Below are 17,146 nucleotides of genomic sequence, written 5' to 3'. Positions count from 1 at the left end.
GCCTCAAGTGATCTGCTCACCTCGGCCTCCCAAAGTGCTGTGATTACAGACATAAGCTGCCACGCCCGGCCTTATTTCAAATCTTTTCAGACAAGGTTTCACTATGTTGCCCAGGCTGGACTCCAATCCCTGCCCTCAAGCGATTCTCCTGCCTCAGCCTCCTGAATAGCTGGGACTCCAGGTGTGCACCATTGCATCCCACTTATTTTTTTTTTTAACAAGGAAAATGTGTTTGTATCATCCTGAACTTTAAGATTAACTTTAAAGTATTGACCAGACTGGCCAACACGGTGAAACCACGTCTCTACTAAAAATACAAAAATTAGCCAGGTGTGGTGATGGACGCCTGTAATCCCAGCTACTCAGGAGACTGAGGTAGGAGAATGGCTTGAACCTGGGAGGCAGAGGTTGCAGTGAGCCAAGACTGCGCCACTGCGCTCCAGCCTGGGCGTCACAGCAAGACTCCATCTCAAATATATATATGTTTTAAATATATATATTTAAATATATATAATAATAATAATATATATATCAAATATATATAATATATATAATATATATTGTATATATTATTTATAATATGTATTATATTTTATATATTTATATATATTTACATATAAATACAATATATATTATTTATATATAATATATATAATTATATATATATAAAATTAGCCTCCAGACAGTTCTGGACTTTGACAGGGAGGTCTCCAGAGCCACAGTTCTCAAAGGGTAGTCCCAGGGGCATCAGTGGCTCCTGGGAACTTGTTAGAACTGCACATTCTCAGGCACACCTCAAAGCTTCAGAATCTGGAAGTCTGAGGGTACAGCCCTGCTACCTGGGTTGCAACAAGCCCTCCTGGCCATTCTTTTTTTTTTTTTTTTTTTGAGATGGAGTCTCACTCTGCCGTCTAGGCTGGAGGGCAGTGGTGTGATCTCGGCTTACTACAACCTCCGCCTCCCAGATTCAAGCGATTCTCCTGTCTCAGCCTCCCAAGTAGCTGGGATTACAGGCATGCACCTCCATGCCCAGCTAATTTTTGTATTTTTAGTACAGACAAGGTTCCACCATATTAGCCGATCTGGTCTCAAACTCCTCGTGATCCTCCTAGACCTCATGATCCACCTGCCTCAGCCTCCCAAAGTGCTGGGATTACAGGCATGAGCCACCGCGCCCTTTTTTTTTTTTAGTTGGAGTTTCACTCTTGTTGCCCAGGCTGGAGTGCAATGGCGCAATCTCGGCTCACTGCAACCTCCACCTCCTGGGTTTGAGCGATTCTCCTGCCTCAGCCTCCCAAGTAGCTGAGATTACAGGCAAGTGCCACCACACCCAGCTAATGTTTCGTATTTTTAGTAGAGAAGGGGTTTCATCATGTTAGCCAGGCTGGTCTTGAACTCCTGACTTTACGTGATCCACCCGCCTCAGCCTCCCAAAGTGTTGGGATTATAGGCATGAGCCATCGCACCCAGCCCCTCCTGGCAATTCTGATACCCTAAAGCCTGCATCTCAATCTAAGGTCCCTAGGAATACCCTGGAGGCCTGGCTAAAATGCAGCCTCAGATTCAGCAGCTTTGGGGTGGGCCTGAGACTGCATTATGGATCAACTCCCCGTTGATGCTGCTACTGCTGATCTTCAGAACACACTTCGATTTGGCTCACACCTGTAACCCCAGCACTTAGGGAGGCCGAGGCGGGAAGATCGCTTGAGGCCAAGAGTTCGAGACCAGCCTAGGGCAACCTAGTGAGACCCCCATCTCTACAAAAATTTTTTAAAAATTAGCTGGCCGCGGTGGTGTGCACCTGTGGTCCCAGCTACTTGGGAGGCTGGGGCAGGTGGATCGCTTGAGCCCAGGAGTTCATGGCTGCAGTGAGCTATGACTGTGCCACTGTACTCTAGCCTGGGCGACAGAACGATACCCTGTCTCTGAAAAATAAAATAAATGAGGGAGAAAGGCAAACAATTCCCCTCAGCCTGTTTTCTAGGTACATGGTGACACCCACTCCTTTCCATGTTGTCTGTGGTTGCTTTCAATACGTAGGCAGAGTAATGGGACAAGACCACATGGCGGCCGAGCACAGTGGTTCACGCCTGTAATCCCAGCACTTTGGGAGACTTAAGTGGGCAGATCACCTGAGGTCAGGAGTTCAAGACCAGCCTGACCAACATGGTGAAACCCCATCTCTACTAAAACTACAAAGATTAGCCAGGTGTAATCCCAGCTACTTGGGAAGCTGAGGCAGGAGAATCGTGTGAACCCCAGAGTTGGAGGTTGCAGTGAGGTGAGATGGTGCCACTGCACTCCAGCCTGGGTGACAGCAAGACTCTATCTCAACAAATAAAAAATAATAAAAAATAAAGACTAATGGCATAAAATATTGCCCATCTGGCACTTCGCCCACTACAAGTCTAAAGGAGTCTGTCTCGGCCTGATGGTCTCCCAGAACCCCATGCCCCCTAAAGCCTGCAGATATTCTCCAACCGTGATTCCAGAACCTGCCAGCATTTCCCACCAAATCCTTCTGTCCAGTTTGTTTCTTCCCACCACCCCTGGCCTCACTCAACCCCCCAACCCTATGGCCAGACCTGCCCCCACCACCCCCACTCTATTGTAAACACATTTGGACCTGGTCTCCCTCCCCAGCCTGGGGCAGGGCTGTGGCTCAAGGTACTGAGTGGATCTGAGGCCCCCACACAAGACACAAGACACACTTGGGGAGGGGCTCTCTGTATCCTTTATCTCCGGCAGCGTCAGCGGCCCTCCAGGGCCCGGTCTCGAGCGATGACCGCCTCCTCGAACTTGATCATGAGCGTGGTGCCCTTGTGCCAGTGCGCCGTGACCTTGGCAGGGAAACCGCTGTGTGTGAGCACCGCCTCCACGATGCCCGCCGTGAAGCTGGCGCAGTTGAGCGTGCTGTTCTCCTTGGGCACGGAGATGTAGGTGTTGATGAGCGGCTCGCGCTCGATGATGTAGAAGGTACGCGCGTCATCGTTGGCCTGCTCTAGCTTGTCCGCCTCCTTGCCGAAGAGCGCCTTCCACACGGCACCTTTGACGAAGAGCAACGCGCCCAGCACCTTGGTCTCACGCCGGGCACCCTTTTCGCGCGCCACCAGCGCATCCAGCACGCGTGCGCCCACCTGGCGGCCCAGCGCCGCCAGGCGCGCCTGCAGCTCGGCCACGGAGAAGACGCGGCTCTGGCAGTGCTGCACCAGCTCAGAGAACAGCAGTGCGAAGGCGCTCAGGCTCACCTCCGTGCGCGGCCGCGCTAGCGCGCGCTCCAGCAGCACCGACTTCCCGCGCGTGAAGCGCGCCTCCATGCCGCCGCCGCCCTGCTGGGAGACTAAGAAGCGCGGGTGTCAGGGGCAACTGGGAAGGGGACCAGGCGGGGAGGGAAGAAGGGAGAACCACGAGGGGCCCTGGGACACCCTCACCCCACGCCACCGTTGTGTGTTCCGGTGCCGACTTCCCACGTGCAAAGAGATGCGCGTAAAACACGCCTCGATTACATGTAACCTGATAAATCAGGGAAGTGGGGAGGCTTACACCCTCGGCAGGCAGCGAGCCAGCAGGAGTAGGGACAAGGTGGGAGGAGAGACACGAGGGGGAACAGAAGAGGGCGCCGGAAACCACCTAACTCTCGGGCACGCAGACTGTTCAATTGCGAAAAGCGCCTTCCTGTCCGCTCCACCACCTACGGGAGTAACTAGAAAACTAGTGTATGGGGGGAGGGGCGTCAGATCTAGGGCAGGGAGGTGACAGAGATGAGTTACCACAAGGGGATATGGGCAGTCACCCCTGCCCCGTCATGCGCTTCAGCACAGACGACCCTCGGGAACTTTCCTGCCTGCTTCCTGCGGAAAGGCAGAGTAAAGGGGGTGGAGGGTGGGAGTGGGATAGGAGCATGTCAAGACCAAAGGCCAGGAGGGTTGGGGGCTTGAACAGGTGAGATCCGTGGGGCCAGGGAGAAGGAGCGGGGAATCCCCAACCCCAAGCCCTCAGGCAGCTCCGATGTGTCACGCATGGAACCCTTCGTCCTTTGAGACGCGGATGGGCCTGGGTTCTGAAGGCTGGGAGAAGGGGCCCAGAGGTGTTGGGAGCCTCCCACCCCCGTGCTCTCCAGAGAGGAAGCTGGATGCTGAGCAACTGTGGTCCTCCCATCAGCTGTCGGTGCAGGGAGAGGGAGATGGGGCAGGGGGCTCCTGGAGAGAAATGGGGTAGGGGGCGGGCGCCGAGACGGGTTTGGAGACGCAGCTGAGAACCCGCCCCCACCATGCATGGGGAGGTCTGTGGATGCTGAGCCGACCCCAACGAGGTCTGCGTGGGAGGTGGGAGAACTAGCGGCGAGGGGAGGGAGGTCCCAGGGGCTCCGGGTCGCCCCAGCCTCAGCATGCAGATCCGTCCGTGGCGAGGGCCGTGGGCGCGCGAGATGAGAGGGGGATGGTTAAGACCCCACCACCGGGCTGCGATGCGGGCTGAAGTGAGCTGAACCGCCGCAGGGACTCGGCCCCGCGACTCTCGCCCCGTACCTCTACAATGGGGAGAAACCCACCCTCCTCGCAGTTTCCTGAAGGGGGCAGAAGCGAGCGGACCCGGGATCGTGGACGCCGAGACCCCAGCCCAGTACCCACAGACCCGCGGGGAAGGGGTCGGGAGCGCACAAGGCCCGGCGCGGGCAAGGGGGGCAGACAGGGTCTCACCAGGAACCGCAGCCTTCGGCTGGGCAGAGCTGCTTTACGGCGCCGTAAAAGGCGCTGCGTGCGCAGGCGCGCGACAGGCCAGGAGTGCGTGCGCAGGCGCGCCGACGAGAGCAGCCGCACGGGGGCGCGCGAGTCCGTGGAGCTGGACCCCGGGACTTGGCCCGCGGCTGTGATCGCTGCTCCGCGCGTGGTCAGGGTCTCGCTGACTCTGGGTGGCCCACGCTGGAGGGGACGCTTGCAGGCCTAGTCATCCGCTCAGGGCACGCGTATGACAATGGGCCCATGTATACCCTTGCACATGGACACACCTGTTCACGTTTCCAGACACTCCTATGCCCTTGGGCATGGGTTCAATCGCCTTAAGTGCATCCGTGTGGCCGGGCGCGGTGGCTCCCGCCTGTAACCCCAGCATTTTCGGAGACGGAGGTGGGAGAATCACTGAGGGCCAGGAGTTTGAGACCAACCTGGTCAACACAGTGAGACCCCCACCTCTTTAAAAAAAAATTAGCCAGGTGTGGTGGTGTGAACCTGTAATCCCAGCTACTCAGGAGGCTGAGGCAGGAGGATCACCTGAGCCCAGGAGGTCGAGGCTGCAATGAGTCATGATCGTACCACTGCCCTCCAGCATGGGTGACAGAGGAAGACCCTGTCTCAAAAAACAAAACAAAACAAAAAATAAAGTGCATGCATGAGCAGTGGACATAGTACATTAGAGTCATGTACACTCATGGATGCATGCTCAGTGGCATAGATACACTCACGGGCACGATTACACACATGGGTACACGCTTGGGGTTTGTATATATCCGTGGGCCCAGGTACACTCAGGGAGATGTTGTACGCTCAGGGTCACCCACTCTGGGACACAGGGAATGAGTTACTCATTCACAGGCACACAGGTACTCACGCAGGGCACCCAGTCTTGCCCACCCTTGTGCCCCGGGATCATTGTCACGTGCGGACTCTCCCTCTCCCCAGGTCCCAAAGCCCCTCCAGTTGCCTCAATAACAGGTCCCATAGCGATGCTGTTTTCCCTTGACTTTATTTATCTTCATGAGTCACAAAATGTGAGTGCAGAGATAAATGACTGTCTGTGTGCATGTGCCCTGAGCACACAGGGTGGCATAACTTGGCACACTCATAATGACACAGCCATTCACCCAGGCACAGATAGTGACAGGGCACACATGGAGACACCTACATGTACAGAGATACATCTCCCCCACTATGACATGTGTAGACACAAAACACGCCGCAGTACACTCGGGTATGTTTACACAAACAGGGAGACAGGCCCGTGCAATGCATGTCACCAGCACCCACACTCAGAGTGACACCTGCTGGAGGTCCTCAGACACAGCCATCCACCGTGACATGCCGAGACTCACGTATGTCACGTGACACAGACATGCACGCCACACTCACTGTGACTCTCAGTTCTATTCATTCATCACCTTTCTGGGGGATACACTGAAATGTCCACCCTTTGCCAAATGCACACACGCACACACACACACGCGCACACACATGCACGCAGGTGTACACACACACGAGCAGCTCTGAGACACTCATTCACCGTGACTCGAGGTTTTCTATATGTGGGATGAGGGGCAGGTTCACATTAGGCTGGAGGAGGGTCATTTCCCGTCTTCATTAGCAGATGCAGCCCTGTCTTCCAAGCTTTAGCTTTGGCTGCCACAATGTTCTCTCATTTATTGAGGTGAGGACTCTGGGAATGGGGAGAGACCTACAGTGAGGCAGATTCCGCCCCTGGGAGAGGAACTGGGGCTAAATCCAAAGTCCCACCCACCCTCCTCCACCTCTCCTTGGGGTGTCAACTTACGTGGCTTTGTCTGCAACAACTCCAAGATTTTCTGTACCTTTATGTCAACTTTTCCTATGCCTGGGGGGGGGAAGGGTTGGGTGGGAACAGATACATCAAGCTGCGGTGGAGCCTCAAACAAAGCCCCCACCTTCCTTGGAAGCCCCCTCCCTGCCCCACACCCACCCTGGGGTACAAGAGAGCCCGTGGATTTGGGGTTCCCAGGAGCCTTTAAATACCTACAGAGCGACCCAGAGGGTAACACCCATTGCCCCTCCACAACTTGAGCTTTGGGAGGGTAAGACCCCGGCTATCTCCTGCCCTGAATTCCCTGCCCCCAGCTCAGTGCCAGGCATTGGTGACAAATTTCCCCCACAGAAGGCGAGACTGCACAGGCACCTGCTAATTGCGTCTCTAATTTCTCCACCTTGCTCCTGACCATGATGATGCTGCTCTGAACAGACTCCCAGACTTCGTTCTGTCTCTCTTCGCAGGCTTGCATGGAGTTTGAGACTGAGGGCATGAAACAGGGGTGTCTGTGCATCCATCCCTCTCCAGACCGCCACCGTGACCCCATGGGTCTCCCTCAGACCCTCTGCTCACCATTCCAAAGCTCCGTTTTAAAGCCCAGCAGCTGCTTGGACATCTCAGCATCTGTTCAGGAAGGGCAGGAAAATCCTTGAAGCACCCAGGGAGAAAGAGAGAGAGGGACAAGGGAGAAAGTCTAGGGCCCCCCAGCACCCTTCTCCCAATAAGTACTCACTCTTCATCATGATGAAGGCCGACAGGATGATGCAGAGGACAAAGGCCAGGGCCAGGAGGATGTACAGGCTCAGGATGGCTCTGTACAACCAGCGGGGGACCTGGGTGGAGTCTGAGGGTGGCCTGCCCTGGGCTGGGACTGGAGCAGAGAGGCAGCGAAATGATCTTGAGGGGTCAGCACCACCACTCAAACCATCCTCACTGTCTCTAACACCATGGGTACCTCGCTCCTCCCGAAACGGTCAGCAGCTGTGGTCATGCAGCTTGCCGTCATTGTCAACAACACTGCCGCCAGCAGCCACCCTCAGCGATCTAACACTGTCACCATCACAGACCCCCTCACCAGCATTCCCCAACATTGTCATCATCAACAGACCTCATTATCACATCAACAGCTGTCACCTCTTCCTTCCCCATCGCCTCCTCCCGTCCATGCAGCCCCGGGGGCCCTGCAGTTGCCTGCCCACCTGCCCCTTCCCAAGGTGATGGGATGTGAGCAGGTGAGTGTCTGCTCACCTTGACTCGTGGGTTGTGAATGACCACCCTTCGCATGGTCCTGGTTTCTGAAGGACAAGGTGATATTCTCATAGTCTGGGTCATGGGCACCTGTGTGGAGGGCAGTGGGAGGGTTTGGAGACCTGCTCAGAGCTCTGTGGTGTAGAGAGGGGACCCGGGATCTTGTTTTACCTAACCCTTTGCACTCAATAAATTGTAGGGGGTGAAAGATAAGGAGTGAGAAGCTAAAATCTGCTTTTTGGTTAAGCAGAGCGGGTGTGTGAGGGTTTGAGTGATTACAGCACACATAAACACACACACACACACACACACACACACACACACACACACACACACACACACCTTGGAAGGGAAGGAGCCCCCGGCCCCCACCTTTAACCCCTTACCTCTCCCATCTGAACCTCTTCTTCTTTTTTTATTTTTATTTTTTTACACACAGAGTCTCCCTATGTTGCCCAGTCCAGTCTCCACCGACTGGGCTCACGCAATCCTCCGGCCTCAGCCTCCCAAAGTGCTGGGATTACAGACGTGAGCAACGGCCCCCGGCCCCCACACCTCTCCTTCTTAACCCCTCCCTTCCACCTCAAGGTCCCTAACCTTGATTCTTGGCTGAGATCCTCCGTTTCTTGTCCTTGAAGGCTGGTGCTTGCATCTTGACTTCCTGGTGCTTGTAGATTTCCTCCACTTCCATGGTCCCCAGCCCACAAATTTGTCCATACACGTCCCCACCCACCGGAAGGTGTCAAGGCAGATGAGGAAATCTGGAGGTGGGGGGAGGGAAGAGAGGGAGCAGCCTCCTCTTTTCAGGGATCCACGACTCTCCCACCCTGGGGCACCCTCATCCCTGCCCTGATCAAAAGGGTCTTGGGAGCCTAGAAGTCTCAGGAAAGACCAAGAAGAAAAACCTCTAGACCGGGAGATGGAATTCGACACTCGGAAATGTTACAGGAAGCTGTGTGTCTCTGTGTGTGTCTGTGTCTACCTGGATGGGCCTCACCCTCCTACTTCCTCTCTGTCTCAAAAGAGAAGCTGTGACACCTCAGTGTCCCCACTTTTCGGGTAAGAGCAACCAGGCTTGGAGACAGGACCCCTGGGTCCCCCCATACCTTCCTCCCCCATCCTCAGCTCCACCCCCAAGAAGTTCTACTTCTACAAGTCCCCGTGGAGGAAAAGCACAGATGTGAGGCAGCAGGACCTAACCACTGGAACACCACAGCCACATCTGGGACTGAGGACAGACCCACATCCTTCCCTCCCTCCCCAAATCCCCTGCTTTTATACAATCCTGGAGGAGGCCAGGCGCGGTGGCTCACGCCTGTAATCCCAGCACTTTGGGAGGCTGAGGTGGGTGGATCACCTGAGGTCAGGAGTTCGAATCCAGCCTGGCCAACATGGTGAAATCCCGTCTCTACTAAAAATACAAAAATTAGCTGGGCGTGATGGTGGGCACCTGTAATCCCAGCTACTCAGGAGGCTGAGGCAGAAGAATCACTTGAACCCAGGAGGCAGAGCCTGCAGTGAGCCGAGATCACACCATTGGACTCCAGCCTCGGTGACAAGAGCAAAACTCTGTCTCAAAAAAAATAAAAAAATAAAAAACCTGGAGGAACAGTTTCCTTTGCACCTGGAAACTCCAGGTTTCTCATTCTCATCCATCCATCTGCTCATCTACCCAGATTATCTCTCTATCTCTCTCTCTTTCTCTCTCTCTCTGTCTCACACACACACACACACACACACAGGTCTGCACACGGACACACATCGCAAACTCATTTGCATACTATTCGCATTGTGATACTCAGAAAAATAGACACAGGCATGTGTTCACATGCCCACAACTCTATCTAGAAAGTGTCTTAGTTCACTTTGTGTTTACCTGATCTTGAAAACTGGGATTACAAAAGGCACAAAGTAGCTGGGTATGGTGGCTCACTCTATAGTCCCAGCTACCCAGGAGGCTGAGGTTGGAGGATCATTTGAAGTCAGGAGTTTGAGACCAGCGTGAGCAACATAGCAAGACCCTGTCTCTTAAAAAAAAAAAAAAAAAAAAAGTTTTTTTAATAATTTTTTTTTGAGACAAGGTTTCGCTCTGTTGCCCAGGCTGGGGTGCAGCAGCACAATCATGGCTCACTGCAGCTTTGACCTCCCTGGTTCAAGTAATCCTTCTGCCTCAGCTTCCCAAGTAGCTCAAATTAGAGGTGGGCACTACTCCACCTGGCTAATTTTTCTCCTTCTTTGAGACAGAGTTTTGCTCTTGTCACCCAAGCTGGAGTGCAATGGCGCCATCTCAGCTCACTGCAACCTCCGCCTCCCAGGTTCAAGTCATTCTCCTGCCTCAGCCTCCAAAGTAGCTGGGATTACAGGCATGCACCACCACGCCCGGCTAATTTTGTGTTTTCAGTAGAGACGGGGTTTCACCATGTTGGTCAGGCTGGTCTCGAACTCCTGACCTCACGTGATCCACCCGTCTCGGCCTCCCAAAGTGCTAGGATTACAGGCATGAGCCACCGTGCCCGGTCTAATTTTTCTTATTTTTTGAAGAGATGAGGGTCTCACTATGTTGTCCAGGCTGGTCTTGATCTCCTGAGTTCAACTGATCCTCCAGCCTTGGTCTCCCAAAGTGCAGGGATTACAGGCATGCATTTTTATTTTTATTTTTTTCTGGCCGGGTGCGGTGGCTCATGCCTGTACTCTCAGCAGTTTGGGAGGTCGAGGTGGGTGGATCACTTGAGGTCGGGAGTTCGAGACCAGCCTGGCCAACATGGTGAAACCTGTCTCTACTAAAAATACACACACACAAAAAAAAATTAGCTGGGTGTAGTGATGGGCACCTGTAATCCCAGCTGCTCCCGAGGCTGAGGCACGAGAGTCTCTTGAACCTGGGAGGCAGAGGTTGCAGTGAGCTGAGATCACGCCATTGCACTCCAGCCTGGGCGACAGAGGGAGACTCTGTCTAAAATAAATAAGTGAAAATAAAATTTCTAGCAGCCACATTAAAAGGCTAAAAAGAGATCAACTAAAAGAATGTCAATATTTGAAAAAAATGCTAATACTATTTTTATTAACATAATATACCCAAACTATGATCATTTCAGCATGTAGGTAATATTTTTAAATGATTAATGAGCTAATTTGCATTCCTTTTTTGGCACAAAGCCTTCGAAATCAAATGTGTATAGACTGAGCACCTCAATTTAGACTAGCTACCTTTCGAGTGCTCAAGGTTGCTGATGGACGATGCAGGTCTTGAGAATTTTAGTTTTCTCCCTTTTAGGTTAAAAAAAAAAAATGGCTGGGGGCCATGACTCACGCCTGTAATCCCAACACTTTGGGAGTCTGAGGCGAGGGGATCACCTAAGGTCAGGAGTTCGAGACCAGCCTGACCAATATGATGAAACCCCGTCTCTACTAAAAATGCAAAAATTAACTGGGTGTGGTGGCAGGCGCCTGTAATCCTAGTCACTCGGGAGGCTGAGACAGGAGAATCACTTGAACCCAGGAGGTGGAGGTTGCAGTGAGCTGAGATCGCACCACTGCACTCCAGCCTGGGCAACAAGAGCAAAACTCTGTCTCAAAAAAAAAAAAAAAAAAAAGGAAAGAAAGAAAAGAAAAAACAAGTATAAGACTCTCTGTCTTATGTGCAGAAAGTGATGATGCTTTGTTTTAAAATATGTGGTGAAATTTGAGACAACTTGAATGTTGAGAAATGAGCGTCGAGATCTGGTGAGGAAAATTTTCTGTTTCCTACAGTATTGCCAAATCCTGTGTCTCCAAGAAAGATCAATTTAATAATGACTTCATGCCAGCTCCTCTATTTGATCTTAGAAAGAAGCCAGTTACTGAGCTATAGGACCGCCTTCTAATGGAGTAGACGGACCAATTGGATGTGAGCTCTGCCTTGATGGACAGGTGCAGGGGGTGGAGCCACAGCGTTGCACATTTCCCGGGCTTGGGTGGGGCTGAGACCGGGTTCTAGGCTCTGGACTTCCTTTGAGAAAAAGGCCACGCTAAACCAGAGGCCCACAAGCAATCATGTCTTGTGAGAAACATCTGTAAAGCTGCCTGACCAGCACCTATCCCTTTCATAGGGAATATTCTCAATTTTCTTTTAAGAAAGAAAATGTGTCCTAGGTCCAACCAGCCATAAACTAGGGATTGGTTTACAGTGGACAAATGATCTAGACCCAGCCAATCAGAGTCTAAGATTGGGCAGAGAGGCGGGCATTTGAGCAAGACCCAGCCAATGAAACTCTGATCTGGGGCTTTTATTGGTTTAACCAGCGGGAAGAAAGCATTCTCTTTTTTTTCCCAGCGCTCACTAGGGCTACCACAATGGGAGGATGTAATGGGAGCTGTGACAGGGAAGAATCTACTTGAAAGTGAAGGCAGTGCTGAGAAAATCAGACCCTAGAGGAAGTCTGGGTCCTGGAGACATCATTTGAGACCCTGGTTCCAAGCCATACCTGAACCTGTTGTTCTAACCCTGGGTTTGTCAGTTACACAAACAAGAAACTTCCTTTTAGTTTTGCCCAAACTAGTCTGAAGTAGGGTCTGTTGTACTTGCAAGCAGAGGAATCTCGCATTGGCTGGGCTCTGTGGCTCACGCCTGTAATACCAGCACTTTGGAAGGCCGAGGCAGGCGGATCACTTGAGGTCAGGAATTTGAGACCAGCCTGGCCAAAATGGCAAAATGCCCGTGTATACTAAAAATACAAAAATTAGCCAGGAGTGGTGGCGGGCACCTGCAATCCCGACTACTCAGGAGGCTGCGGCAGGAGAATCACTTGAACTTGGAGGTGGAGGTTGCAGTGAGCTGAGATCATGCCACAGTACTCCAGCCTGGACAACAGAATGAGACTCCATCTCAAAAAGGAAGAAGGAGAAGGAGAAGAAGAGGAGGAAGAGGAAGGAGGAGGAGGAGGAAGAGGATCACCTTGCCTACCACAGGGGGTCTAGGCATTAGCTATTGAGGAAATGGAGGCTCTAATAGGGCGCTTGCCTGTCCACATCACCTGGGCAGGTATGACCTCCAAGTCTGCAGTCTGGGGCAGGAGAATGTCTATGATGTCTATGTTGGAATTGAGGAACCTGAAGAGATCCCTCTTAGGATCCAGATACAGGACTATTGGATGGGGATTTGAGACAAATAGTTCTGGGGACAATGGACTATCCCCACCCGTAACACACACACAAAGCAGTGAGGAGCAGGAACACACACAAGGCACTAGACTCACCCTCTCTGGCCCTGACCACACTTCTGACTCAGTGGTCCCGCCCTACCCCCATGACCACAGTGGAGTCAGGAGAGAATCCCTGGGCTGGAGTCTGGGTGGGGTCCCTGGCACCAGAAGTGGCTGTAATCTCTGCTCATAGCCATCAGCATCAGACAGGAGGCTGGACCATCACAGGGGGTGGGTGGCAGTGGGAGGAGACTCCAAAACATCCTGAAAACCAGAACCTCCCTCTATCATCTATTGTCCAGCTGTGATTTTTGAGTCTGGGGTCGCTTTCAAGACTAGGTGCTAGGAATTCTGAAGCCTGTGGTGGCAAATCAGGGACTGGATGGCAAGACTCCTGGGTCAGGCTTCCTGTAGAACTGGACCCTGAATCACCCGAATTTGTGCCCTCAGGGAGCTGGGGCAGGGGATGTTGGAGGTTTTGTCCTTTAGAACAGGGGTCCTCAATCACCAGGCATTGGGAACTGTGCCAAACAGCAGGAGGTGAGTGGTGGGCGCGCGAGAGAAGCTTCATCTGTATTTACAGCCACGCCCCATCGCTCAGATTACCGCCTGAGCTCCACCTCCTGTCAGACCAGCAGCAGCATTAGATTCTCGTAGGAGCAAGAATCCCATTGCAACCTGCGCATATGAGGGATCTTTCTCACTCCTTATGAGAATCGAATGCCTGATGATCTGTCACTGTCTCCCATCACCCCCAGATGGGACTGTCTAGCTGCAGGAGAACAAAGTTCGAGACCAGCCTGGCCAACATGGTGAAACCCACTCTCTACTAAAAATACAAAAATTAGCCGGGTGTGGTGGCAGGCACCTGTAATCCCAGCTACTTGGGAGGCTGAGGCAGGAAAATCGCTTGAACCTGGGAGGCAGAGGTTGCAGTGAGCCGAGATTGTGCCACTGCACTCCAGCCTGGGTGCCAGAGTAAGAAGACCCTGTCTCAAAAATAAAAATTAAAAAATAGGCCGGGCGCAGTGGCTCATGCCTGTAATCTCAGCACTTTGGGAGGCTGAGGCAGGTGAATTACTTGAGGCCAGGAGTTCAAGACCAACCTAGCCAACATGGTAAAACTCCTTCTCTACTAAAAATACAAAAATTAGCCAGGCATGGTGACGAGCACCTGTAGTCCCAGCTATTTGGGAGGCTGAGGCAGGAGAATCGCTTGAACTCAGGAGGCAGAGGTTGTGGTGAGCCGAGATCGCACCACTGCAATCCAGCCTGGGTGACAGAGCGAGACCCTGTCTCAAAAAGAAGGAAAAGAAAGGGAAGAGAAGGGGAGGGGAGGGGAGGGAGAGGAGGAGGAGGATGAGAGGGGAGAGAAGAGGAGTAGAGGGAAAGGAAGGGAAAGGGAGGGGAGGGGAGGGGAAAGGGAGGGGAGGGGAGGGGAAAGGGAGGGGAGGGGAGGAAGAGGAGGAGGAGGAAGGGAGGGGAGGGAAGAGGAGGAGAGGGAAAGGGAGGGGAGGAGAGGGAAAGGGAGGGAAAGGGAGGGGAGGAGAGGGAAAGGGAGGGAAAGGGAGGGGAGGGGAGGGGAGAGGAAGGGAAGGGGAGAAACGAAACCCTGGGGAGATCTAGGAGCAGACAAGTCCCCTGCTCTGTGTTTTCATAATCTAGTGTCCAGGAGGGGGTAAGCACCCTGTGTGTCTCTGGTTGTAACTAACTACTCACAACTGCACTTGCCTGTGTGAAAACGTGAACTTGTGATGACACGTGACATCAGGTAACTCAACTTTGCCTGTGCCTTGGGGGTTCCTCCTTGCAGGTAGGTAGTGAGGGGTACATGTTCCAGCTCTGGGCTGAGACATGATTCAGGGGCCTACCCTGACCTGGGACTCCTGGAGTCTTGGGGCCCTGGAGGGTCCCGTCCACTGCCCAGACTGACACAGGTCCTAGATGAAGCCTCATTATGAGGACAGGGGGAAAATGACCCAGCCACTTCCTGGGGAGGTCGGAGACCCCAGAGTGAGCTTCAAGGTAGCCTCAAAGGTGAGAAGTCCCCTCTTGAAGGCGGCCATGAGCCTTGGGTGGGTGGGGACGTCACTAGAAGAAGCTCAGGCCCTATTTTCGGAAGAAGAAGTTGGAGACCCCATAGGAGGAAGGGGGATGGGGCGGTAGAAAGTCGCGGTCTCCCCGCCCCCTCCAGTAACTGCGCGCCCCACTCTTCTTGGAGACGCTAGATCAGTCCCTCCGGACCTACTAAAGAAACCACGCAGGGCTCAGATCCGCTCCATCATCATCATCTCCAGGTTTATTTCCAGCTTCCCCCCAATCCGTCCGGACCTGTAACCACCTCCGCCTGCGCTGTGCACGCGCTGCGCGCGACCTCAGGGCTGCAGACGACAGCAGCGCGCTCCGGTCCAGTCCATGCCCGCGCACTGGCAGTGACATGTGGTCTCGGCGCGCACATCCCACGAGCCACAGGCGGAGCCACAAGTGCAACCGGTGACGGCGAAACCTGCAGCCCGGAGCAGAGGAGCTTGGACTCTGAGCTGGGAGGCTGAGGGTGGGAGCGGGGGGCTGGGGATGCGGACGGCTGGAGGCTCCAATCACGGAGTGGGCACTGGAGGCAGGGAGTGAGGGTGGACACCAGTGTCCAGATGGTGGGCAGAGAAGGCTGGGAGTCAGGACGAGGATCCTAGGGGAGTAGAGGCTAGACATGGGGAACGTGGTGGGGAGGCGGCATTCCCAGGGGACTTGGAACAGAGATGGGCGCCTGGACAACAGGCTTCTGCACTCACCTCGGGGGCAAGTAGCCAGGTCCCCCCTGGAGGTGACGCTCTGGCACTCCAGGCCAATGCTCCTTATTGCCCTAAATACTGGGGGGCAGGAGGGAAGGAGAGAGGAGGGGCTGTGAGGCCAAACGGCCCCTCCCCCATCCTCCCGCTACTTTCCTCCTGTTCGTTTGGAGCTAGATACCGGCATAGGAGCTCACTGGCTTCCAGGACCCTGTCTTGAGTTGGGTGTTTTGGAGTAAGGGAAGGTTTAGGGTGAGAGCGGGGATTGGGTTTGGAGCTGTAGATAAGGTGAGAACAGTCGGAGGGGTTAGGAGTGGAGCTGGGGTTGAATTTGTGATCTGGTTGGATTTGAGGATGAGATTTGGTGAGCGCTGGGGCTGGGTTGGAGTCAGGTCTGTGCCAGGAATCGGTGAGGTCTCTGAGAACCTTGGGGAGCTTGCCTCTGGGGGTCCTCACCTAGGGAGCTGGCGCTCTCCTGAATCTTCTCACTGATGGCTTCTTCCATGGAGCACAGGGTCTTGCTAGACACCAGCAGCCCCAGGACAGGGAAGAGGAGGAGACAGAGAGCTTTCATCCTGCAGGCGCTGAAAGAAGGAACCAAGAGACCCACAGCTGGCTCAGCCCTGCCCACGTGGGGAGGATCTGGCCCCTGGAGGGAGTGGGATCTGGACCCCGTCCCCAGACCCCTGTCCCCCACCTTGGGGTTGGGGATGGAGGCTCAGCTTTGACCGCAGCCTCCCCGCTGGTGCCATGGCAAGGCCAGGAGCAGCTGTCACTTACCCTCTCGGTGGACTCAGCTAACCAAATCTGGCACACGAATTCTTGCACCGCAGCTCTTTCTTTGAGGCCTCTGGGGGTGGGGCTTCCTGTCTTGGCTAATAAGTCCCAGGGCCCCCAACCCTCCGGTCCCACATCCGGGACCAAGAGGAAGCCCCTGAGCAGACCATAAGGGCTGGAGGAGGGAGGGAGCCTCTCCACTTCCAATAGGGCCTCCCTCTTCATGTCCAGAGACTGGTCAGGAGGTGGTGCCCCAGGGATAACGCCAGGGGCTGTGGTCTGAGGAACAACTAGAGAAGCAGTTTTGCATGCAAGGTGGCTGATGCAAACATGACAAAAATAATGTCTCTTGCTGGGCATGGTGGGGACAAGCACTTGTATTCCCAGCTACTCAAGAGGCTGAGGTGAGAGAATTGCTTGAGCCTAGGAGTTCGAAGCTACAGTGAGCTATGATCACACCACTGCACTCCAGCCTGGGCAACAGAGCAAGACCACTTCTCTAAAATAGTAATAATAATTATGTCCCTGGGTGAGAATGACATACCACATTCATACCCAAATGCCTATTAGCAATAGAACTGGTAAATAAAATCATGGTTTATGGCC

At 53.6% G+C, this 17,146-nt stretch overlaps 3 protein-coding genes across 3 annotated transcripts; all 3 read right to left on the bottom strand.

Moving 5' to 3' along the window:
- Positions 1-2,714: 2,714 nt before the first annotated feature.
- Positions 2,715-4,771, bottom strand: TRAPPC5 (trafficking protein particle complex 5). The gene is made up of 2 exons (XM_010385067.2): positions 4,698-4,771; positions 2,715-3,340 (listed from the first exon to the last, which is right to left on the bottom strand). Exon 2 carries the CDS (start codon positions 3,315-3,317, stop codon positions 2,751-2,753), a length of 567 nt encoding a protein of 188 aa, XP_010383369.1. The 5' UTR covers positions 3,318-3,340; positions 4,698-4,771; the 3' UTR covers positions 2,715-2,750.
- Positions 4,772-5,718: 947 nt separating this feature from the next.
- On the bottom strand, positions 5,719-8,931 carry MCEMP1 (mast cell expressed membrane protein 1). The gene is made up of 7 exons (XM_010385069.2): positions 8,395-8,931; positions 7,798-7,887; positions 7,283-7,420; positions 7,123-7,173; positions 6,919-7,032; positions 6,541-6,600; positions 5,719-6,426 (listed from the first exon to the last, which is right to left on the bottom strand). Exons 1-7 carry the CDS (start codon positions 8,486-8,488, stop codon positions 6,410-6,412), a joined length of 564 nt encoding a protein of 187 aa, XP_010383371.1. The 5' UTR covers positions 8,489-8,931; the 3' UTR covers positions 5,719-6,409.
- Positions 8,932-15,254: 6,323 nt separating this feature from the next.
- Positions 15,255-16,698, bottom strand: RETN (resistin). Its single transcript, XM_030936387.1, has 4 exons — positions 16,544-16,698; positions 16,220-16,347; positions 15,767-15,844; positions 15,255-15,483 (listed from the first exon to the last, which is right to left on the bottom strand). The coding sequence occupies exons 2-4, from the start codon at positions 16,335-16,337 to the stop codon at positions 15,353-15,355; spliced, it is 327 nt and encodes a 108-aa protein (XP_030792247.1). The 5' UTR covers positions 16,338-16,347; positions 16,544-16,698; the 3' UTR covers positions 15,255-15,352.
- Positions 16,699-17,146: the final 448 nt, after the last annotated feature.

The sequence above is a fragment of the Rhinopithecus roxellana genome, chromosome 8 (genome assembly GCF_007565055.1).
Source record: "Rhinopithecus roxellana isolate Shanxi Qingling chromosome 8, ASM756505v1, whole genome shotgun sequence".
Lineage (NCBI taxonomy): Eukaryota > Metazoa > Chordata > Mammalia > Primates > Cercopithecidae > Rhinopithecus > Rhinopithecus roxellana.
The sequence above is the reverse complement of the archived record's forward strand: the minus strand, read 5'-3'. Positions and strand labels throughout refer to the sequence as shown.

Excerpts from the sequence above, each read along its gene's own strand:
- TRAPPC5 (XM_010385067.2), bottom strand. The coding sequence starts at position 3,317 with ATGGAGGCGCGCTTCACGCGCGGGAAGTCGGTGCTGCTGGAGCGCGCG.
- MCEMP1 (XM_010385069.2), bottom strand. The coding sequence starts at position 8,488 with ATGGAAGTGGAGGAAATCTACAAGCACCAGGAAGTCAAGATGCAAGCA. Across the intron at positions 7,421-7,797 it reads TTCACAACCCACGAGTCAAG|TCCCAGCCCAGGGCAGGCCA; the intron begins GTGAGCAGACAC and ends TCTCTGCTCCAG. Across the intron at positions 6,601-6,918 it reads ATTAGAGACGCAATTAGCAG|GCATAGGAAAAGTTGACATA; the intron begins GTGCCTGTGCAG and ends TCCCCCCCCCAG.
- RETN (XM_030936387.1), bottom strand. The coding sequence starts at position 16,337 with ATGAAAGCTCTCTGTCTCCTCCTCTTCCCTGTCCTGGGGCTGCTGGTG. Across the intron at positions 15,845-16,219 it reads GGAGAGCGCCAGCTCCCTAG|TATTTAGGGCAATAAGGAGC; the intron begins GTGAGGACCCCC and ends CCTGCCCCCCAG. Across the intron at positions 15,484-15,766 it reads CCTGGCTACTTGCCCCCGAG|GTTTCGCCGTCACCGGTTGC; the intron begins GTGAGTGCAGAA and ends TCCGGGCTGCAG.